Source organism: Lampetra fluviatilis, chromosome 26, assembly GCF_964198595.1.
Source record: "Lampetra fluviatilis chromosome 26, kcLamFluv1.1, whole genome shotgun sequence".
NCBI lineage: Eukaryota > Metazoa > Chordata > Hyperoartia > Petromyzontiformes > Petromyzontidae > Lampetra > Lampetra fluviatilis.
Genome location: NC_136300.1, coordinates 13,087,655 through 13,111,983, shown reverse-complemented (window position 1 = coordinate 13,111,983; position 24,329 = coordinate 13,087,655). Strand labels below are relative to the sequence as shown.

Below are 24,329 nucleotides of genomic sequence, written 5' to 3'. Positions count from 1 at the left end.
GTAACGGGTAATCAATGCATCGACCTCGCCTTCCTGTTACTCAAGGGTCCACGCGGCACTCGGCCGGCAGTCAATAGAACAGAGATTAACTCTTCCAGGCGGCGCCCGCGTGCCACTTAAGGGTGCTCGCTCGCCATTTAAGCGCCGCTTTCAAGTTTGACAAAATGCCCAGGTCGCTCCATGGAGATGGCTTTAATTAACTCTGTGGCCTAATCTGTATTGGCACATTCTTGCGGGTCGCCCGGGGGCAAGGGGAGAAAAAAAACGAACAGGAGGACAACGGCGTTACGAGCGGCAGTGGCGGTGGTGGCGGTCGTGGTGGCAGTGGGGGGAGGTGGGTGGAGTATATTTGCGGGAGAATAGGAAAAAAGAAGAGGAAGATGCGGTGGAGGAAATCCAGCAGCGGTGCCACAACTGATGCGCGATAAATATGTGTGCACGTCATTTCACGGCTGATTTGACTCAAATTATAAGTTATGAGGGCGGGATGTTAGCGGGCGTCCGCGCGGTTCACTCACACCGACATGAAGGCCCGCCAGGAAACCTCGTTAAATTGGAGACAATCAACGGGACACAAAACTCTCCCCATTCTTTTCCGCCTCAGATCGAGATGGGAAACGGACGGTTACTGCGAAGTCAATCACAAAGCCTCCCAGCTACCGCTGTGTAGGCTGATAAAGCTCCGTAGTCTCAGAAGCCGCAGGAGTACAAACAGCATGCTTTTCCAATTTTTTATCACCATTGGGTTTTTCTGCTTATTACGTGAGTATTTTCTCTTTGAATTCTGCTTTTAAAGAAAATAGTACAGAGAATTCATTTTTTTTCTTATAATCTTCAAGCCTCCCGCTGAACGAAGCATACCGCACTCTTAGCTAAAGGTTGCGCTGAAACTATAATTTAAAAAAGGTAGTTTTTTTTTGTTACGCTTTGTTGTAAAAACCTTTTTTACGTCCAAATCTAAGTGCAGTAAACATGTGTAGAAATAAAACGACACAGACTGGCAGGTGGGGCCGATAGAGCGAGCGGTCGGGTGACACGCGACGGTGCCACCCGCCAGGCGGCATGGGGATCGCGGACGCCGGCGTGGCATGGCCACCCCCGTGCAGGCGTATGTTTTCGATAAGAATAAAACACCGAATGAAAACATCGTTGCCTGACCGAGTGGCCGGTCCCGAAGTCCCGGCTGCCTTCAGCGCGGCGGGGACAATTTCTTCCCTCTCCACACGTCGGAATTCCATCTCAAAATTGCCTCTGCGCTCTCACGGCGAGCAGTGTCTTCGATATTACGTTAGAGTCGGCGTCAATTTTTGTTTACAATTATGTTTTGAAGTTTGGCCAAAGTTTGCCATGTTTGGATGCTGTGGTTTTCATTTACTGTAGTTGGTTTTTATTGCACATATTTAACAAAACCAAATTAAACCACCTACTGGCACGCCAGCTTTTTTGGTCCCACGTATGACTTGAATGTCACATGCCATGCCCGATGTCTGAACGCCAAGACCCAGCCAAGTGCATGGAGCCAGTGAAATGACGACGACGGTGAGACTGGCGCTACGAGCAGAGCAGGCTGGGTGCTTGGCTTTTTGAAATGTGGATTATTTTATAAATTGTTCCTCGATTTTTGACTTACTCAGTATTTTCCACATGTGCATCACTCAACCTGAGCCACCCTGATCTTTGGAACCATACGCATACTCACACTAACACACGCACGCGTGATCTGACCCTCTTGCTCATTGCACAACTTTGTCCATCTCATGCCATTGCACAAACGCTCACCTCCACCCCTACCCCAAATTCCGTTACTCCCACGCGCATCCACCGCACCATTCGCATCTCATCCCAGCTGGCCCCCCACACGGTGCTTCTCCCCTCCCACCGGGCGGCCTCCTAACCCCCCCCCCCAAAAAACTTGCCCCCTATGCCAACCTCCCATCTCTCCGCCGCCTGTGGCGAGGAAAGCAATCTGTGCGACACGCCGCATCACGACCGCTGCTGTCGCCATCGGTGCCGCGCACCTGGTGTCGTGGAGCTCCTCGCGGGGACGGGACTCCTCATCCACCAGAACCTACACGTGCTACGATCATCCGGCCGCTGTGCCTGCATTGCCGCCAGTCCCGCCCGAGTCCTCCCCGCGCGCTCCTGCTGCTGGTCATTTTGCTGTCGGAGGGGACGAAGAAACACGACAATGAAGACAGTACAGCCACCAGTGGCAGCAGACAGAGAAGGAGCAGCAGCAGTAGCAGCGCGAGGAGAAAGAGTAACAGCAGCAGGAGTAGCAGCAGAGACTGCAAGTAGGTGGTGGGTGGTCAGGACTAACAGGGCTTTGGTCCCTCAAACCTAATCACCAGCTTGCATTCAAACACAGGCTACACAGTAAAACAAATAACTTGCACATCCCTAACATGAAGCTGACTTGGCAACAAAGGACAGGCCAGTTGGTAACCCGTGCATTCTTGCCATGTTAGACAGGGGAAGTGGTCTGCGTGGGAACTGTTGCAGGCACTAGGATTTGGAATAATTTTGATGATAAAAATATGTCATTGGTGCACTGTGTTCTGCGAAAATTAGTGTTCAGTGGGTCCGTAGATCCAGAAACGTCGGAAGTACAGGCCCCTACTCAGCGGTCTTCTCGCAGCAAGCATCGGCCTTCTGCAGCTGCTGCATTGCCAGCAGCTGCAGAAGGCCGACGCACGCGTGCTGCAGGGGGTCCCACCTCACCCGACTGTGCCTCTCGGTCGGCGAATGGCTCCTGCACAGTGGCTCAGCAGCCTCGGTGCACGGCGGCTCGGCTTCGGTGCCAGGCTCTCATGCTGCCACCAGGTCGGCCTTGGAGCACCGCAGCATCTCGGAGCATTCCTCCAGTTCCTGCTGCGGGGCGGAGATTGGCAGGACTTAAATTACATGTAATTACAATTTGCTATTTCAATACACGAATAACTTGTGATGGTTAATCCACGCTATTGAGAGAAGTAAGTGACCTTGGGCAGGACACATCGCTAGATAGGATGACGGACGATGGTCCAGAATAATAACACAGTGTCAGCCGAGAAACCGAACGAGTCCACCGAGGAGCTGGAGCGATGAAATCAGTTCGTGTGTGCAGGTGCTGGGTGGATTGTTAATAAAATGCTGCTTACGAATGACAGTGAATGCCAAATGACGACGCTGTCACCCCCGCTGCTGTGTCGCTAATATCCATTCAGATGCGGAGCGGTGCGAGCGCGGTGAAGTAAATCAATAAGAATGGCACGACACAAAATAAACACCGCCTGTGAAGATTACAAAGCATCGCGATTAATCCCATCGGCACTGCGACTACAACAAACGTTCTCTCCCTGCCCATTGGGCGATGTCAACACCGTCCCCTGTGCTCCCCCGCGACTCCGGCTGACCTCGTGTGACACGACCGGCTCCTTCTCCTCGCGCTGGATAAACGGCCAATCCAATCCGAGCGCCACGCCGTGGCTCGTACCCGCTCCGGCACGCCGCTTCGGCGAAGCTGCGTGCGCCACCGACGGCTCGAAAGTGGCCGTCAGCATCGCCTCTTGCGGCTCTCGATCACAGCAGCATGTTTGGTTTAACGGCTCCTCGCCGGACGAGACCGCCGTGCTCCTGCACCGCTAGCGCACTCTCCCCCAGCTCACGTCGCCATGCCGCCAGACTCTCCCCGAGCTCCGAAAGATCCTGCCAATAATGAAAAGGGATGAGAGATGGCCACCAGGTGGCTCTGAGGTCAGAGATGCTGAGCCGGCACCGCCGAAATTCTGGGTTCGAGTACAGGTTTCAGCCGCCATACCACCCTGAGAATGATTGTTTAAGGGTGCTTTATAAATGTGCATTATTATTATCAGTGATTAAACCGGGTTATCAAGCGACCTACAGACCCATAAACATATATAGAGACCCACAGACTCACATAGACCCATATTCCTACATATTTACCCGCAGACTCACAAAGACAGATTTGTGATTACACCAGGTTCACAAGCGTAATGTGCTGATGGTCTCAGCCAAGTCATCGGTGAGTTGCACACAGACCCACATACCCACGTACAGATTTATACTCACATGAAGAACCATAAACTCACAGAGAAACCCACGGACTTACATAAACACCCATGAACTCATATAGAGGACCATAGACTCACAGAAACTGAGTTGTGATTAAACTGGATTCTCAAGAGTTGATGATCTCCGCCTGGTCTTCCACAACTGCGCAAATATCCATAACATTAAATTCAGTTCTGTACTGAATTGAACTCAATTCCAGCTCTGGGAATTACAAATATTCATTTGACTTTCGTGCGACAAACATTTCTCTCCCCTCGACTGTATAGACCATGTCCCTTGAAGGAATCTCAGAGCGAGTACTGTAATATCCGTTTCCGTGGGCCGTTCCCTAACATAGACGGTTATCTGTTCTACGCGAGATCTCAGAGGTGACTTCGTCTCATGACATGATGCGATAGTACAATCAGGATAAAATTGGTTTAAAATGACAAAAAAATATATTATTAAAAAAGGTGGTCACCGCCATTGTGGCGACCGGTGCCCTCTCCCACCAGCACCACCATCACCACCATCACACAACGATGAAAACATCGAGCGAGCCTCATGGAATCAGAATCCACGGAGAAGATGGAGCGATGAAATCGTGTGCAGGTGCTGGGTGGATTGTTACATCACAGGATCGTGAGAGGGGGCAGCGGTGGGTGTGGAGAGGCCTTCATCCAGCAGTGGATGGACCATGGTTGATGATGAAAAGAGCTCCAAGGGATTACGTGGCTTATCAAGTGTTTTCTTCCAGGACACCAATCAATTGCCCTGAATAATGAGGGGGCTGGAGGGAGGGAGGGTGGGCGGTTGGGGGGGGGGATGAGAAGTTGGAGCCGAGGCCTCACCTTCTGGAGGCACAATGTGAGTGTCATGCTCCGAGTCGCAGTGCCTGTGCGACGCGTGGTACGTCGCCAGCTCTGTGCGTGCCAGCAGCAGCGCCCCATGGTGCTCATGCTTCTGAGAATGGGCACCACCACGGGGTGCAGTGGGGGGGGAATGTAATGACATCTTTATTCAGGTCGGTAAAAATCGGATCTTGCGCTCAAGATGCATGTGTCGTGCGGCCACGCTGCCAGCAGAGGGCAGTACAGCAAATCCAATCTTGTGCTGTATTGCGCACCTGTGTCTATGCTCCAGCCTTCATCAACCCAATGCTAACCAGTGTGGTGAAGTATGGTTCACTGAGTGTGAAAGGTCTACAGGATCACTCATCAAAGGCACCACCCTCCCCAGTACTACTCACTACACTTATCAACCTCTCTGCATCACTCACCACACCTCCAGTATATATCGCCATACTCACCCCCCTCCCAGCACCACTCACCATACTCGTAGGTCCTGCACGTCCCAGCGGTGCGCTACATCCACGCTTCTCTTGCAAGAGCAAGTAGCCTCTATTCACTCGCATGGTTCTATCTCAAGGTATTGATCTGATGCAGCATAATTTTAACGAGTGACATTTAAAAAATAAATCGTGACCAGCGACGGGGGTGACCAATTCACCCGTAGTTTGAGAGACACCGTGAATTTAAATGACAAGCTGCCAACCTACGTGTTTTAAAATACCAGCGACCAAATAAGATTTTCAAACAGGAGCACATTGGTGAAATTGAAATGCCAACGGAGTGCTATTTGGATCAAACCTGAAATATGTCAGAGCCCAATTACGAATAAAAGCTATCAAATTATTTTTCTACTGTAATCAATTCACGTTTTGATTGTGTACGGCTGAGTGCTGGTATAAGCACGCCCCGGCTGGTCGCAAGGCGGGTGTTAATCTTCGGATTGACGATACGGGCGTTACAAAACATCCGTCATTGATGCCGACAGTTATGGCTATCGAGCAGAGTTTGATGACCCTTGCATCGTTTTTCCGAACTCTTGGGGCGACGAGACCTGCCAATATCACTTTGCGTCGGCCTCCACCCACTCCGCCTCTACGCAAAACAAAAATCAATCCGGCCGTTAAATTTTCATGCTCATCTCGGCCAGCCGCTGTCAGCGAGCTGCTTAGTAGGTTGTAAACGGAGGGGCGAAGCCACCAGGCAAAGTCAAATCGATGGAGCAAAGATGTCAAACATCAAGTTCTGAACCTGAGCAATAAAACAATTAGCAAATTGCAAATCCGAGCGGTCCTAACACAGCAGGCACCCACCCCACTCACCTGCCAGACGGCGCAGGCCAGGGCGCCACTGGGATAAAAACACAGGTCGTGTTTAACGCAGTTTTCTTTAACAACCTTGCGTTATATGTCGCCTGTTTTTTTTTTAACGGGGCGCAATGCATTGAAGTTGACGATAATTATCTTCACGAGCGCACAACCCCCCGCTCCCCGCCGCCTCAATTTAAACACAACCTTGTACAAACAGATGAGGCACAGAAAAATCGGAATCAATCAGTGCCGCAATATTTAATTACTAAATTAATTGAAAGCTAAACCTTAACGGTTTAAATGGTATCGCTGTTGACCCCTTCTCAACTTCTACACCCGGAGCGGTGGCCTTGGCCTCGGTATGGCGTGCAGCCTTTGATGTGCCCTGCCGCCGGTGGGAGGGCGAGCGGGAGCGGGCCCTAACCATCCGTCATGCTACAGACCCCCGTCATGCTACAGACCCCGGTCAGCTCTGCGCAGGCTTGGCCGGGGCCCGCGGGCCTGGCACGCCAACGGCGGCAGTCCTACGGGACGGAACGTTAACATCTCCAGCAGCAACAACAAAAAACCAAAAAGGAATCCGGCAGGGTACAAAAATTAAGATCATGTTGAATGCACGAGGGGGTCTTTACAGCGCTTTTAACAAGCAGGGCACTGCTGAGCTCATCGAACCGTGTTCCTCGGGAGTGGAGTGCGTAACATCAGCCCCTCCGGGGCCAAAGCGGGGCCCGGCGTTCCGCGCTCGCCAATTAAACAGTGTGGTTTTTGTGTGCGTCGTTATCTGCACGTGATCGGAGAACGTTGGCTCCAGTGCAGTCGGCTCGGGCCTGGCTCCAAGTTGTGCAGAGCCCCTAACGTGCGTGCATGCCGAGTTGCATGCCCTGCTTTCCTTTCCCCATGGCAACATCTCTGTTGACTTCAATACAAATCAACGACAATAATAATAATTACAGCAGTGTGCTGCTCTGGCTCATTGTCAATCCGATGCTGGATTAGGGCCTCCCCTTGCCGCGTCAGTCGTGGGGGCTCTTTGGCCATACTTTACCCTGCCATTGTTGGTCGGTAAAGGGGAGGTGGGCCAAGTGACCAGAACCAGTTCAGATATTAATCACTGCTGCCGTTGGCTATGGCTGGGAATCGAACCGAGGTCCCCGAGTTCACAGCACGCAGTGCAAACCACTGCACCATCACTCCACCCAGCGGTGTTTTCTATCAAATAAACGTACTCAATTAAAACGACAAAAACAGTGTAATTAAGAACAAGAGAAAAAAGGAAAAAATCTGTTAATATAACGACGAAGCCGAGAATATAATCAAATCGCCAGGGACAGGTCTGGGGTTCTGGCACAGGATCTGAACAACCGGGGCCTTATTATTGGCCACATCTCCCCCTCGCGCCCCCCACCCCCTCCCACCACTCACCGCTCCAATACAAGACTTACAGAACGCAGGGCTCTCTGGTGCGGCTGGCGAGGAGAAACCGGCGGGCGGGCGGGCGTGCGAGCAGCACGCAGAGCCCCATCACCCACGTGGAAGCCGTTAAGAGCGACCAGAGGGGTCAGCGCTAAACTCTTGAAGCTCGTGCGGTGAAAAGTATTCCCTCTCTTGGGGGCGTGTGTATAAATAACCACAGTGGCCTCCTTAATACGACTCAGGTGGACGCGGCCGTGAGCTTTGATGTGAACGTAAATTTTCCGCATTAGCAAGGCGGAGTGATCGAAATTGGGAGTGACGGCTATTTTTCCTTATATTTCTCCCCGCATTCACTCCGTCAAACATAGACAAACTATCGGGACGTGTAATAACGAAGCTGAGAGAAACGCATTTCCAGCCACTTTGATTGTGCACGACTCACGCAGAAATTATATGGAATTGCGAGGCTGAGAACACAGCGTTCCGATGCAAATAACAAAGAGTAATCTGTCACATCACCCCACACAGCCGCCGCTACCTACAAGGTGGCTTCTCGCAATAAAGGGATATGCGCACTTAACATCAGGCGGTGAGTGTATTGCGATGTCGACTGAGTAAGATTCCCAGCCGTGGCTAACATCAGTAGCGAGTGACATCTGAGCCGGTCCACCCCTTTGACCGACAAGCATTGACCAGCGGTGGTGAAGTATGGTCAAACAACCCCCATAACCAACACGCTATGGGGAGGCCTACATCCAGCGGTGGATTTATAAAGGACGACAGTATATATACTTCATACATAACCACACAATAAATACAAACATATCCAGGGTACGTGCGATCAAGTCACACAAAATATAGAAAACGTACGGTGAAAATAACACGAATATATATTGACACATACCCATATATATACAATTACATATATACGTACTACAAAGGGCCGTCAAAATTACAGTTATTCAAAGTATAATCCACATCCAAACTGCTTGCGAGCTGCCCTTTGATGTGCTGACCGGTTTGTTTTGCTCTCTCCCTGCCTGCCGTCTCCCCCATCTCTCCACTCGCTCTCTTTAATCTCCCTTCCCTTCGCAGGCACCCCCGCCACTGCCGCCTTTTTCGCCTCCGAGTCCCTAATGTCCGCCATCAATACTCAAATTCCGAAAATTATTCCCCAATTTTCCGCGTTATATTTCGTGCCGAAATTTGTTGTGATTTCGAAGTCGTCGCATGACGAGCCACGGACAAAGCCGTTATTTCGCTGCCAGTGATGCCAATTGTGATGCATCTGGGCATCCAGCCCTGCGCGATCAGAGGCTCCTTGCCTGCCGGGCATCTGTTGTTCAAACGCAGCTCGCTTATATGGGTAGCCGCTGATAGGATTTAAATGCCAATGAGATTTTTTTCTCTTGTGATCCTCGGTGCAGAGATCATTGATTAAAAATGTATATTTTGATGAGGCTACGTGATCATGTGGCCAAACGTAAGTCGAACTCTCCACTACCCAACGCAAACAAAACAACCTAAATTGTCACGTAGTGTCCAAGTGTTCAGCGATGCGCTGACTACGATTGTTTCATTAAGTTGAAGAACAATTCTCACAACCAAATGTTTAAACAAATACATGATGTTTTGTTTGAAACGACGTCAAACATCGTGAGGTCAAGATCCAGGAAGTCAGAATAAAATTCGAAGACGTTGGAGATGATTACTCATCTGTCCGTACAGAGCGGGTTACCAGTGAAAGATAAAATAATACCTTTGAAGAATCATATTATCATATTATCACTTGACTTCACAGTTCACTTTTGGACAACCAAAACGTGCGCTCAAGGCAGGACTGTGCCGAGTCTGCGGGCAGGGAATCTCTTCTGAGACGAAGCGCGACGAGTTGAGAGTGCAACGAAGAAGTTAATCGCGGTTTATGGTGCCCGGTCGCAACGCACGTAAACCTGGGCGCACGGGTCGATCGATCGGCCTGCAGTTCACCCTAGGCCGCGAGTCACTCTCCTCATGCACACCCGCCCCGAGCAGCCTCGGAACACAGCAACAATTAAACATACGTCACTTATGGCAGCAAAGTCACGTCAAAATGTGTGCATGTACGTGCATGGCCCATTTGTCAATCCACCGCTAGATAAGGGCCTCCCCACACCATAAGAGTCGTTTCGGTTATATACAACGATGAATAACCATCTTGTCCATGGCGATCACCATCCACATACTATTCAGGCCCAACGCCAGCTCAGCTGCCAATCCCTTAGCTCTCACGCCAAGCGTGTGATGTCATCATTGCCATGCGCAGGCTTAATCTCAGCCTGCGACCCAAAACATATTTTCACACACTGCACACAGTATCCAGCATACAGGCAGTCGTCGGAACCTACGTCAGGTTACATTCCTATAAAAGTTGCCGTAAGTGGAAACGACGTAAGTCGAGATCGATTTTCCCAGAGAAACAATGACATAATAATAGCGGGTTACGTTCCTGACCAAGGGTCTGATATGCAACTTTTTATAGACATAAATACAAAGAGTATATTTAATGAACTACCAAATATACATAAAGTACAATAATAGTGTTCAGAAAGTTCTTACCTTTTTTAAGGATGTAACAAATAAAATACAACAAAAATGCTTTAAAAAATCATCAAGAATACACAGGGGCTTGGCACTGGAGTGCGGTGTCGGGAGGCAGACTGATGCAGGTGTGACAATTGGCGACCTGCCATTAGTGAGCATTAACATAAGTCGACTCGACTTAAGTTGAGGACCGCTTGTACCTTTCTCTATGGCTCTGGTTGCTATTTACTACTCCAATATACCAGCGACCGGGAACATGTTTCAGTGAGAAATGAATCCACATGTCGCGATGTCTGGTGAAGGCCCCAATATAATGAACTGAAGGTCCTCCACGCACTGAAATGCAGGTCCTCCTTCTACAGAAGTTAAGGTCCCCCACGTACAGAATTAAAGGCTCACCATGTACAGAACTGAAGGTTCCCCCGTGTACTGAACTGAAGGTCCCCCCCATGTATTGAACTGAATGAGATACAAATAACCAAGACTTTATCATGGGAAGAATAATCTGTCACAATTTGGGAAGGGGGGGGAAACTACAAGCAAATGCATTGTCTTGAGTGATGCATTATTGTACAAGTCCCAAAAACCAGGACTTTTAATGTCCCGGGAAAACTTTCCCAGGAGTCACCTCCACAAAAAAGAAGTTGCTGGCAAAAGCAGGACAGGCGGAAACCCTACCGCTGCTTCACCTCACCTTCTGCGAGGCTTCCTTGAATAGATATTGAACATGCAGAGGCCTGGAACGTTGGGCAGCTGAGACTGAGCTCCGAGTCGAAGCTCTCGCTCGGCCTTCTCGCAGAGATTCACCACCGTGCCGTCCATGTCCAAGAGGCTCTGCAGCAGCCGTAAAATGTTCGGCTCGCTCACCCGCGGATCTTCCCCTCACTCTGGGCGACCTGCGGGGACGACACCGGTGGCGTCACGAGCCGCGGCATTCACCATTCCCACGCCGACGAATGTGATGGTGCTGTGCGGCGGCAGCAAAATCGGAGGGCCGCCACTCTCCCATTATCGTGACCTTAGAAAGCAGATAACCTAACTATTAATGGTTCGTTGCCTTTCACCACTCCACCTCCGGTTCACGTTCCAAAAGTAAGCGGACATCGTCGCTCTCTCGGCCAGAAAGTAATGAAGGAAAAAAATCAATAGAACAATTACTCTCGGCCATTGTGCACGCTCACAAAGAGCGGCGTGCACTAGTATGGCGCGACAAACTCACGCAGGTTACTTACGTTAAACTGCCAAACAACGCTGCATCCCGCACGCGACCCGGAGAGCTGCCGTTGCCGGGGGCTTTACCTCCTCCAACATTCCCTTTTGGATTTGATTCTGTGCTCGCCCCAGCTGCTCCTGGAGCCGCTGGGACATCAGCTGGGGCTCCGTTGCTCAGAGGACACGGCATACTGCTGGCACTGCTGCGCCGCCTCCAACACGCCTATGGCTGCGAACGAACAGGCGAAGAAAAAGATCCCCCGCATAGCCTTCAACAGACTATGGGGGTAATTGCTGTTAGGAAGGCTGGAACGGCACACAAGGGAATGGGTGGCCAGCACCACACCCGGCCGCCTTTGCCTCGCTAATTGCGATGTTTACACATCACATCAGGTACTCATTTAAGGCTGGGTCGACCTAGGGGGTGTCCTAGACCAGTTTAAATAAACGTGACCGGTGTTGGTCGTGAGGGGGAATTGAACTCGCCAGATTCGTAGCACAGTGAACCAACTACTGCGCCACCGCTCGCCGGCCAGATGCACAGAGTGGCACAGACACGTGTAGCGTGTGTGCATAGGTGGGCTGACAAACAGAGGCAGTATGCAGATACAGACAGCTAGACAGACATACAGACACATTCAGCTTAGATTTGAAGTTTTCGTGACTGCAGGGATCCATACTCTTTGGTTCTTTCGGTAAAGTCACGTAGGTATAAAATAAAATAAATTAAATCACGACGTTTCGATTGCAACGCAAGCAATCATCATCAGGTGGGAAAACCTGATGATTTTCTTGCCGTGGTTTTCCCACCTGATGATGATTGCTTGTGTTGCAATCGAAACGACGTGATTTATTTTATTTTATACCTACGTGACTTTACCGAAAGAACCAAAGAGTACATTCAGCTTGTAGTTGTATACAGAGATATAGCCAGAGACACAGACAGCAGCCACATGGACATAAATAAATGACAAACCTGCAGAGACACAAACACACAAAAATACAAACAAGTCATATGCAAAGGCCTGGACACTCATGCACGAAAACACACAGCGCCTGTGGAGACACGTACATAGCCAGAGGCAGAAGATGCAGCGGGAAACAGTGTACGCACACAGACACGTATGTTGAGTACAGACCCTTACACGCACAGGCGACACGCATGCAGAGGGAGATGCACGCGTGCACACGCAGTATACGCCTCTCAAGATGAAAAGAGAAGAAATTAAGGTTCTATTGAAAACAAATCAATAGCTACAACAATACGAAAGTAAATCCCCGTGGTTTTATTGAACATACCGCATTCACGTATAAAGAGAATAAAACACATTTCGTGTAATAAAAGAAATTCCAAAAATAAATTCGTAATATTTTGTATACATCAATCAACCATTGGTAAGCGTGCATACGATAGGGAAACGTTCTTCATAATAAGATTGTGAAAAAAAGTCGTATAACTCAAATGTTCATCTTCACATGGAGCCAATAATCAAAATGAAAAACTCACAATGCCTCCCCACACCATGTCAGTCATGGGGATGTGTTTGACCATTCTTCACCATGCTGGTCAGCCCCATACAGGTATATTAATCAAGCAGAGAAACACATAACATGCATTTACTGTCGGGAGGTACTATGACGCAAAAATCTTGTTTGATCGAATTTTTTAAATTTAATTTTCAATATTATTGGACATTATGGGACTGAAACCATGAACCACTCACTAATGTGAATTTAGCCAAATTAAATGCGGAACCAAAATAGAATGTCATAGGTTTTTTTGGAGTGCCGTGGTGGTGAGGAGATGTTAACTCCCTTGCCTGGTTCGCAGGTAGTGTGTTCGATCCCAACCCTCATGACACCTGTTGTATATTTGGAGTCCACGTGTTCTCCCTTCGTGGTCGCGTGGATTTTTCGGTTTTCCCCTCCACATTTAGAAACATGCATTTAGATTATTTGGCGATGACTATAAATTCCCATGTAAGATGAAGCACTTCAACAAGATATCATGTGCGGCCAGGTCACGCTCCGTGCAGCCAAGGGGGGTGGGGGTTGGCGGCCGCCACAGTACCTCCTCACCACGGTTGGTCTCCAGCTAGCGCTGTATCTTGTGGAGGCTCTTTCCCCTCTGGCTCCACGCACCACACAGGATGGCGAAGTGCGATCGTGCCCTGCAGGAATCGACACCTGCCGGAACAGCTGGTGCATTTCCTTCCCCGGCATTGCAAACTGCGGCAGGAGCAAGGGCACGTTGCACACAACACGGGCATGTTAGCTCCTCCCAGCGTAAATCCTGTCTTCAAACGAACACGCATCGTGACCTATGCCGTTCACCATCAGATGGCAGAGGCAACACACACCATGGAACTTGTGCCAGGCTACGTACATGGTGATGGAACGCAAGGTGTCTTATGCACAGGTAAACACACATGGGACAGATGCGCTGACAAACACACAGTCGGAAACTTGATTACCCATACAGCCTACATACAGTGTTAGGGCAAGTGGTGTAAGCGAGCACCTATTAAAGCCGGCACAGCACATGACAGGGTGGCATGACCAGAACCACACCTGGCTGCCTCTAAGCGCCAATGTTTACAAACTATACTAGGATACTCATTTAAGCCTGAGTCAACCTCGGGGAATACCGACACCAGTTCAGATGTTAGCAATAGCCAGGAATCGAAGCCAGATCTCTGATTAATTAGCGCACTGAACTAACACTGCACCACCACTCGCCACACACGCACACACGTATACAAAGATCCACTGTCACCTGCAGGCGAAAACAAGTGCGCGCGAGTATACGTCTTCCGCACAGCAAATTGCACCGCGCGCACGCACAGACACGCTCACTTGCAAGAGCCGCAACCAGCTATGATAACAAAAAAACTGCTGTGAGCGATGGGCTATCAGCAGCACCTCAAAGGCCACGCTACTTTGACCACAACAAACCTATTTGCCTCTGGCTGATGCGGTGTACGCGAGACAATTTACGAAAATATGAGTCAGATAATAAAGTAATATAATGTTTAAACTGGAAGGAATAATGGAAAATTGCACAAAAGGACAAGATTTTGAGTCTGCGGTGAACACAGCTGATAAGGACCCGATACCATCAAGTGTTTCCTCTTTGATTTCATACTGTGTCTGTCTTTATCATCATCAGCGTCATCGATAAACCCGGTCCTGCACCGAGCACCGCACAGCGAATCACGGGCCGGCGCTAGCGGCGGAGACTCCATCTCTCGCTGTGCTAGTGGACCGGCCACGGCGTCTGACGGCCCATCAGCATGTTTCATGAAGCCGTGTGGCTGTGGGTGGGGGCTCGGCAAGAGCGGGGGGAGACCGCTGCAACTGGAAGGACGGTGGCACAAAGGCTGTGATGTAAGCACAAAGGGGCAGAGGATGGGAGGGGAGAGGCGAATTCAGCGAGAGAGATAATGGCTTTCCGCCCCGTGGAATGATGAAAGCAACGACTAAAGCAAGAGACAGACACATACATCAAAGGGCGTCCTTCCACTTTTAACGTCTTGGGGCGAAAAATCATGAATGCCTTGGCATATACGACCTTTCACACATGAACTACTGACCCGCGATGTCACGCTCTTGGCATTGAGATTCATCACGAGAATTAATGTCTTGCTCGACTGCGCGCGCCCCTCTTTCATGAGTGTGACAAAAGGTACTTCCACCAAACATAGGTTTGCATTATAGATTGTGAGTGGCCGAGCGGTGGCCTCCACTCCTGGCTTTGTGCGCACACTCTCTGCGAAGGTCAACTCCTCTGCCACCAAAAACGCAAGTGGTGGCGCCACTCACTTCCACTGGTGATGAAGTCAGGGTCTCACGTGTCACTTTCAACTCTGATCTCAGTTGAAGAATATTACGGATCCTCTTGCTGACCCAGAGAAAGAAACACGGTCGCTCCACTTGCTTGCTTGCTTTGCGAGAATAACAGAGGCATAAGAAATGCTGTTACCGCATAGACAACATGACCCCCTGCAGTGATGAAATCACAGAACACGGTGAACACAACCCAGGTTGGGTGGAGTCAGTGACCCAGGGGCCTCGCTGGGCAACCCAAGGTCCTGACCCCAGGTGTAGTTGAGCAGCATTGGCAGTTGGCCCTAGATTCTATCACGAAGGCAAAGCAAAAAACCACAGCAACTGCCCAAAGAAAGCTCCCTCCAACTCGGCAAGGGCTGAAAACCTTGATGAGGCTCAGAATCTGATAACTCTACCTGCGTTCCAGTGTCAATGCAATTGTTATTATTGTATTATTATGACGCTTGTTAACCCAGGAAAGCCACACTGAGTCTCCAGCCTCTTTTTCATCAAGTTCCTGCCAGGTTTTCTCCTTTTTGCAGGGGGGGGGGAGGGGGGGCATGTTGCTACCTGTAGTTTGATTGCATTTTCCCAAAACGAGGGTTTCCTAAACTCCTGTCCTCATGATCCACCAAGCTACATCTTTCCTCATTTACCCAAACAATGGGAGGTCTAAATCAAAGATTGTCCACCTTTACTTATTACCCGGGGACATCTCTGAGATTCACCCTGTGCAATGTTGCTACTCCTCAAGCCAACATCATCACCTGCCCATAAAGCCACAAATGGTTTTATAACCTTGCACTGTCCGATAACATCCATTTGAAGGTGGTGGGTGGGTGAATCTGCAGTTCAGCATCTCTCACAATTAACTACTATTTTTATTTTACCAGGTAAGGCCCACTGAGCGATATAGCTCTTTTTTTTAAGCGACCTGGCCACAAATTATAGCTCAACAATGTGGTTTATCATGTGGAAATTTATGGCAGTAGCCACATACCCTCTGAACGCATGTTTTTAAATAGCACCTGAATGGCCAAATCACTCACAATTGCATCTGCGATTGAAATTCTATATAAGCCGCACAAAAGGAGAAGACAGATGGTTTGAAATTCTATTCGAGTGTGGATTCACAGAGAGACCATTGCTTGGAAAGGTTCTGCTGGAAGGCTGCACAGTGCAGGAGACACCCACGGGGAGGGATTGAAGGCCCCAACAACGACCTCGGCCCCCTGACTCCACGGGGCACCCAGCTGGGCGACCGTTAAGGGCACGTTCATGTCGGGCAGTCTTTGGTTTTTCTACAGATTGCTGTTATTACCAATTGAGAGCGATGTCAGCATTAAGTAAGGCGCGCCGCGCGTGATGAATATTAGAAGGCTGCTGTGTTGCCGCGGGGTGAGCGCATGGCATAGCAATGAGTCGCTTTCAGCGGAATGATGGATGGCAGTCATCGGGACGGGCCAAGCGGCAGGCTTCATATTTGCTTTCTGTTTTTTTAAGAAATGATTTTTCTGTTAAATATTTATTTGTATTATTACAGGAAACACGACCTGTGAGATGTTCGTGTAATTATAAAGTGACACGATGACCCCCCCACCCCTTCTCTCTGCACGTGTTCGAATGATTTATACATTTCTTTCTCATCTCGGTGTTTAAATTAACAATCCTCCCTTGTGCTCGGTGCAAGCGAAGCCGTGTGCATCCACGTCACTGGGCAGAGACGCTGCACCCAACGTGATCCGCCCAGTGTAGCCTCCGGTCAAAACAGCCTCCGCACAAAGAAAATTGAAAGCGTACAAAGAACAACAAACTCTACGTATGTAGACTACTCGCACACACGTGCGTGTGTGGTGTGAACATATTACGAATATCATCATCAGACATGGTCTATCCACTGCTGGGTGAAGGCCTCCACAAGCTGTCGCTATACTTCACCATCACGCGATGCAACAATTCGTCTACTCCAACGTACGAAATTTATATCCTCGCTCCATCTCCACGGTGGAGGTGCTCTCCTTTTGCTGCCACTCATTTGTCAGTCTATTGGCTACCTCGTCCCTTCTGGCAATGCGAGCTACCCAACGTTCCATGACGTTTCTCCATTGCAAGTACAACGTCTCTCACTTGTATTTGCTCCCTTATCCACGTTCCTCATTATGGCTCGTTATATGCTACATAAGCATGTACAAATTATAACATGATACTATATTTAAAATCACATCTTTAATTAAAAATGGCCCTGACACATCTCAATGTACACATTCTTCAAGTACATCATAAGTGGATGGGTTTAGGCCACGAGAGTCACAATCAGAAGCCCATAAGTTCAAACCCCAATAGGGACAACTCAGCCTCTTTGGGGGGAGGTCAATGCAGTGAGCACTAACTCTGTGGAAAATAAACTGTGGTCATTCCAAGAAAGGCACCCACTATGAGAATGTGGAATTTTTACTGCTGGCATGTACATAATGAGCACCATCCCAAAGCTCGTCTGAGCAATGGGAGGTCGCTTATTCTCAGTGTGGAATCCCCATTCCCCAGCCATCTGTGCTGTCGACTCCCTACCCCTGTTCAAGTCAAGGCTCTCCACTTTCGTTTTTCTTACATTGTATGACCGACTGTCACTCTGTAGAATAAGTATGCCCACCTCGTCCTATACAGTGCCTTGTCATGCGGTCAGCTGTATACGATATATAAATCCAAACAGTACTGTGTTAAAGTCTATGTAAATATATGGCTCTCAAATGCAAATATTTGAGTCTGTCTCAGTCTATAGGTTCCTATGAATAAAGACCAGGCTCAGGACTTTCCTTTATTCCCACTGCTTATGACCGACTGCCTCTCTCTCTTTCACTCGATAACTATGCCCACCGTTTCCTGTACAGCATCTCCAGGTGCGGTCGCATATGTTAGCTTACGTACATCCAAACCGTATCGTATCACATGAGACAAGGGCCCTGCCTTTGACTCAACGTGGGGAAAACCTGGGCACCGTCCACAGTGCCGACCAGTTTTACACTGCGTTGCCTTCTTCGAGCGGCGCTCACCTCTCCTTGTGCAGTGCGGCGCTCCCAGGCCAGCGGGATCGTGTCGACGTGCGGCTGGCAGCCCTCCGCGTCGAGGAGCGTCGCCTCGTGACCCTTCTGCGGCAGCAGTAGCAGCAGCAGCTCCTCCAGCCGCGCCGCCTCCACCTTCAGGGCCTCCGCCTCCTCCTGCTTCATCAGCGGCGCATGCAATACAGCGCTTGGCTCGGACAACCGCAAGGCAAGCCACTCGCACGGCCGCACGGAAGTCTCGCGCAGCGTTCAGCTTGTACGAGGGTATGGCCAGATCACCCGGAATGCACCCAACCTTGTCAGATCTTGGAACTTAAGTAGGTTGTGCCTGGATGGCACTTGGATGGACAACCGTTGTACACAACAGGTATTATAGGCTGCTGCGGGTCGGCAGTGGATTGTCAAAAGGTCTGTGCATGCACATTTCAAATGTAGGAATTGCACATATACAATTTATGGATGATGACACATTTCCTTGGTCGCTTTGAAAGTTCAGCTTTTTTTAAAATAATAAACAACTCGAAGCAATCGTCCTACAGCACAGGGGCGGGAGGATGCGTGCGATTCTTATTGACTCCTTTCTCGAGACTACAGGGCACATCCATGATCAGTTCCTCCTAATGACCCGCAGGCAGAAAGGAACACGCCGATTTAGACACTATCACAGTCACGGCAAATCTTTCCATTCATCAATAAACCTCTGCTCATGTCCAATCTCTGTGCGCGCAAGCCCAGGGGGAGCTATGAAATAACAGAATGGGGACAGTACACAGCGGGCCACGCGTGTGCGTTCCTTTGCATCGACATGGCTGTGGGCGAACACGCAATCTACGTGGCACGACTGGAAAGCTCGGCGAGATTTGTGGGCGGATTCTCTCTCCCAGAAGCGCTGGAAGGCTGTGGCCGTGCAAGAGCAGGTGCCGCATCTCCGCTCAACCACCCGACACCCTAATCGCTGCAGCAAGGCATCGCTCCGTAATGCACGCAACTAGTGGCAGCTCTTCTGTGTGTACCCAGCTCTCGTGTCCACCGCGTAACGCAAAACACAACTGGGTGGCATTTTGGCTTACTTTGTTACCAAAACATCTACTCACGAAAGCGCGAGAGTTTGAATACATTCCTGTAAATAGAATAAACTACTCCAACCAACCCCAGGAATGAACACGGCCATCCTTAGTTTGAGGTTTTTCTGGGCACATGCCATGTCAATTGACTTAAAAAGGCTGGCTCCCACAATGCACTAAGCCGCGCTCTCTGTGCGAGTCCACGGGCACTATGCGAGTCCGTGGGTCTCTGTGCAAGTTTACGAGTCTCTATACAAGTCACCCAGCAAATCAAATGCGTCTCGCGCAAACGTTTGTACTAACGTCCGGTCGCACGCCAAACGCGCTTGAAATTCCTACCCCGGCCCTCGGTGCGGGGTAGGTGACGGCGAGAAGTCGAAACGGCGCAGACTTTGGGGCCACCGGCGCTCACCACCTGGCAGAAAGACGGCGTGCTGGCTCTGGGCGTGCGCCAGCTCATCCCGCGCGCCCACCGCCCGGCGCTCACTCTCCGTCCATCTGACCGCTGCGCACGCACAATTAGCAGAGGAGAACGACAGCTTCGGCAAACGTGGAAAATGAATCAAATTAAGCACTCGATAGTGACACCGATGCCCACGGCAGTGCATCACTTAGAAAGGGGCAATGTAAGATGTCCTAAATGATTCATAAAAAGCCTATTAATCATAAACTACCGTCCCGGCCATGAATCTAACCATTAGTTATTCATGTGTCATAAATGTGTAATTCAATCATTTAGTGCCTTCTCCGACCGAAAGGCTCGGAGGAGACCCACTTAAAATGACAGGGCATGCCAGCAGCACATGGAGCATAAACGAAGAATTTCTTTTTTTAAGGGGAGGGGGAACAGGGTGCACGGCCCACGTAAAGCAGGAGGTCCATGATCCCCAGAGATGTGGCTCCCAAGCCTCACACACACTCCGCAGCCGGTTTACATTTCCAAGACATTATTCCCATTAACGTGTGAAATGAGCACCCATCCACAGCTCAACGAGCCATTTTCCTACTGCTTAAACCTGTTGATTTATTTAAAGGTAAAGGTAATCGGTAAAGGTATAATTCTTGCCCGTGTCACTGCTGGTGGAAAGGCCTCAATTGGGGCATTTATTGTGACTCAAAACTGTTTAATATTTTTAGTGATGCCAAACGGAAACCTAAATATTGGGAACATTATCTATGTTCAGTTTTATTTTTATTCGCCAAGTGCGGAGGCTTTTCAAGAGGATTCTATTTGTGATAACTGCCCAATTTCGTCTTGTGAATTTTGGTTTGTTGGAGCAATTAATTAAGGTAAAGGTGCATGGCTGCAATTTCTTGCTCGCAGCACTGCTCCACTCGGGGGGGGCCTTGAAGGACCCTGTCGAGGGGGTATGGCCAACTCTTCCACGTTGGCCAAACGTCTTTGAAAGGTTGAGAGTACCCACACTTTAGCCCCTACACGTGACCTGCCCATAAACTAACCATGTTGTACCCACCTCCAATGCTGGGTTTCTTGATAGGCAAGTTGGAATATTGTGACAACCGTGCAGAGCATCTTTGGAATGTAACAGCTTCATAGCGCCGGAGAGAATGTCCTCCCGTGATAAGTGAAATGTTAATGAAATACAGTTATATTGGGGTTTAGCGAGATTCGGGTTGGGGTGCAGGAACCTAACATTTGGATTTAACTTTTTATTTGCCTGTGGTATTTAAACAGCGGGTTAAATGTATATTGGAATACCGGCCCTGTCCGTGCACCTGTGTTAACTCCCCAGCGTGATCCACGACCCCAGCGTCCACCGTGGGATAAACGACCTCAGCGAGCTCGAGGCACCATCCCGTTAAAGCCTGGGGGATGCTAATTTTGTTTCAAAAATAAAAATGTTTTGTCTTTTCCCCCAATTTAATCCAGTTGTGCTATCAGTGTCACGTTGTGAGACAAAGTATCCATTCGGATCTCTCACAGAGCAATGCGACGCTCACTGTGAAAGAATGGCCCAGGGAAACGGATACTACAGATTCACCTCTGAGATTCCTTCAGTGAGCTCTGTTTTGCACAGTAGGGGACAGCTCTTCCCCCCCCTCCCCCGCTCCGCCACTGAAAGTATTGTTCGTCACAAGAAATTTAATTTAACAAACTTAAGTGCAAAACCAAACTTAACGTGATGGGTTGTTTTCATGTGGTGATTGGTGACCAGGCTGAAACCATCAACTCATGACACTTAAAAAACCGGGTTTGAACCTAGGCTCTCAGCGTTCTGATTCCTGACATACATTGGCCGCCTGCAAAATGCCAGGGAGGTTGTACCAAGACTCACTTACCAGCGTGAATGTGTGTGTGTGTCTGTGTGGGGAGCGTGTGTCGATGGGGCACAGTGCACGACGAACTCAGCAACCAGAGTTTAATATCTGCTCAATAACAGTGGCATATATTTGAACTGATCCTGGGCCTCTCCCTAGGTTGACTCTGCTTTAAATGAGTATCTGGTACATTAGGTAAATATTAGCACTAGTGAGACGAAAGCGGCCGGTCGTGGCGTCAGCCACCCACCCCCTCGCGTGCTGTGCCAGCTTCCATCAGTGCTCGCTAGCAGCACTTGCCACAGCAGCCTGCCAGGCTAAAGGGGGGCTCTTTGCTTGAGTGCAGCATAGGTGCTCATGAACCACGCTTGGCCTGTAAGCCTGTAAGGCTAAATGCGGGATCTTTGTCTCTTTTATATGGGACAGTAAACAAAGCTGACTGTAGAATGATACCACCGAGATTTCCTGGAATGCCCAGTCAGGGTTGAGATTTTTTTGGATGTGCTCAATAGCCCTTCACCGGGGATAACAAACAGCACAGCGGTGGGTTTAGAGAAATACATTGCAATGCCACTTCGGTAGGCGAGATGCGGGCTTTTGTTAAGGCAAATGCGTGCCGTCGTTACCACCATCGCTTTTGTGCTCCAAATAAAACCCCGGAGATTTGAAAGCGGAGCGGTGTTTGTGAGGGCCGAGCAGATGTCAGACTAACGACAGAACGGCAGCCAACGCGGCGGGGACGCGCACTAGAGGAATACCGCGGAGTGACGAGGTCAGCCCTTGTGCAGGTGCCATCGGTGGATTGTGATAGTGCAAGACCGAGAGAGATCTGAGGCCTTGGTGCTAATGAGTAGGAGTTATTATTTCGTATGGCAGAGGGGTAAAGAAGTTTTGAAACACGTAATAGTTAAATGCTAAGTTTTTTCAAACAGTCCGAGGAGGCAGCAGTAAACCCCGTATTGATTAAAGTGACACCGTGAGGATATTGCACGGATGGCACATTCGTCGGTGATGCGTTTAATGGTTTGGACTTCACCACAGTTGCGGTTCGGCGATTCTTTTGACCATCCATAAGTGGAAGGTGTGCGGTTTAGCGAGGTCCATCGCTGTCATTGGAGAGAGAAGACCAGTACTATGAGTAGGAGTTAGTGTGGGTGATGGGGTGGGGTGATGCCCGTGTGTGTGGATCAGTGGGGTGCCAAGTAGCGAGAAGTTATCTACCTCACCTGGTACACAGGAAGTTGTGGGTTTGATCCCGACCCTAACCCCTGCTGTATATTTGGAGTTTGTATGTTCTCCCCATTGTCGCATGAAGTTTTCTCCCTCCACATTCAGAAACATGCATTTAGAATATTTGACTGTTCACACAATCTGCCACTTCGTTGAGCTATAATTTGTGGCCAGGAGCTCTATAGCTCAGTGGGCCTTACCTGGTAAAATAAAAACAGTAAAAATAGTAAATTGTGATCTCCTGGTTGCTGTCCAGTTTGGTGTCAACGACCTCTTCGCGCATGCCTTCCAGGGCTTCCTGTGCTTGGCCCAACCGCTCGGCCACCTCCGCAGCTTCCCGGGCCCGCTCGGCCACCTGGCCCCACGGGACCGCCAGCTGCATTTACAGCACGGAGCACACATCCTCCTTGGGGAGTGGCTTGCAGAACGTCACCCACACGTATTCCTCATACAGCAACAGCAGCAGCCACCATCGCCGCTAAGTGACGACCACATGGTACACAGCCAACATGATTGACATATTGGCATTGCTTTTTCAGTTAAGAAAAAAGACAAACTGTCGATATACTAAATAAAAATTATTCATCAACGATAACCGTGGCAAAGTATGCAGTTTTTGCAATGGGAATTCTCTCTCTGTCTCTTTTCGTAAGCCCTTCTAATCTTGCTCAATGCAAAAAAAATTAACCCGTAAAAACAAAGTTTTTCACTCTAAATGCTTTATATGCGTGGCGGCTAGAGTCCTCTCGTCCTCTGGCTTGAGATGGCTGCCACCTATGGGTCAGATGATTGTCTGCCAGCATTAAGCAATTGGTAATTAAATATTTTTAAAAAATTCCCTAAACAGTGTAAAATTTTGGGAAAAAATTTCACGAAAATTAATTGTCACGCACAACGAGTCTGTGTGGAAAATGTCAGCTCGATTGGATCACGGGAAGTGGGTTAAAAAACGACCGAAAGATTTGCACGGTGGTAAGCAAGCAAGCAAGCACGCAAGCACGCAAGCAAGCAAGCGAACTTAATATAAAGGATTTAAAAATGGGTGAACTCTCACTTATTACAACGTTGATAGCACCGTTTGTGGCTGGTCGCTTAATGTTTTGGGCCTTTACTCAGGAACTCTGTTAAAAAAAATCAGAGCAAGGGTCGTTTTTCCTCGAAACATCATGAGGTGGCGCTAATGAAGAACATGGCGATGGCAAGGCAGTGATAATGACAAGCGTGTGATCTTTGTAGTTGCTGCAAAGTTATCACATTTGTAATTTAATCATGAAACACCGCACCTCCACAACTAGCCTACAGTCAAGATGCCACACATAAATTATGCTCATGATCCATCTCAATTGAATTCAGCCAATCACAACGCAGCACGGTGGGCGCTGGAGAGACGTCACGTATTAATGATGTTAATTTCTAAATAATTCAGCTCAAGTTTAGTCCGGGTTCAAA

General features: G+C 49.2%; 1 protein-coding gene across 29 annotated transcripts in view; it reads right to left on the bottom strand.

Annotated features, from left to right (window-relative positions):
* LOC144942114 (uncharacterized) overlaps nt 1-24,329 on the bottom strand; it is a 140,685-nt gene that overhangs the window by 21,372 nt on the left and 94,984 nt on the right. For 10 of the 29 annotated variants that reach the window (XM_078868835.1, XM_078868838.1, XM_078868831.1 and 7 more), the window contains 10 exons: nt 19,710-19,875; nt 18,298-18,465; nt 15,242-15,363; nt 13,491-13,648; nt 11,440-11,698; nt 10,902-11,103; nt 4,905-5,016; nt 3,396-3,687; nt 2,722-2,871; nt 2,019-2,160 (listed from right to left, as the gene is read on the bottom strand). In XM_078868835.1, coding sequence (XP_078724961.1) covers nt 11,575-11,698; nt 13,491-13,648; nt 15,242-15,363; nt 18,298-18,465; nt 19,710-19,875 — 738 coding nt within the window. In that variant the 3' untranslated portion in view covers nt 2,019-2,160; nt 2,722-2,871; nt 3,396-3,687; ... (1 more) ...; nt 10,902-11,103; nt 11,440-11,574. The other 19 variants (XM_078868861.1, XM_078868855.1, XM_078868833.1 and 16 more) reach the window with 18 other exon arrangements.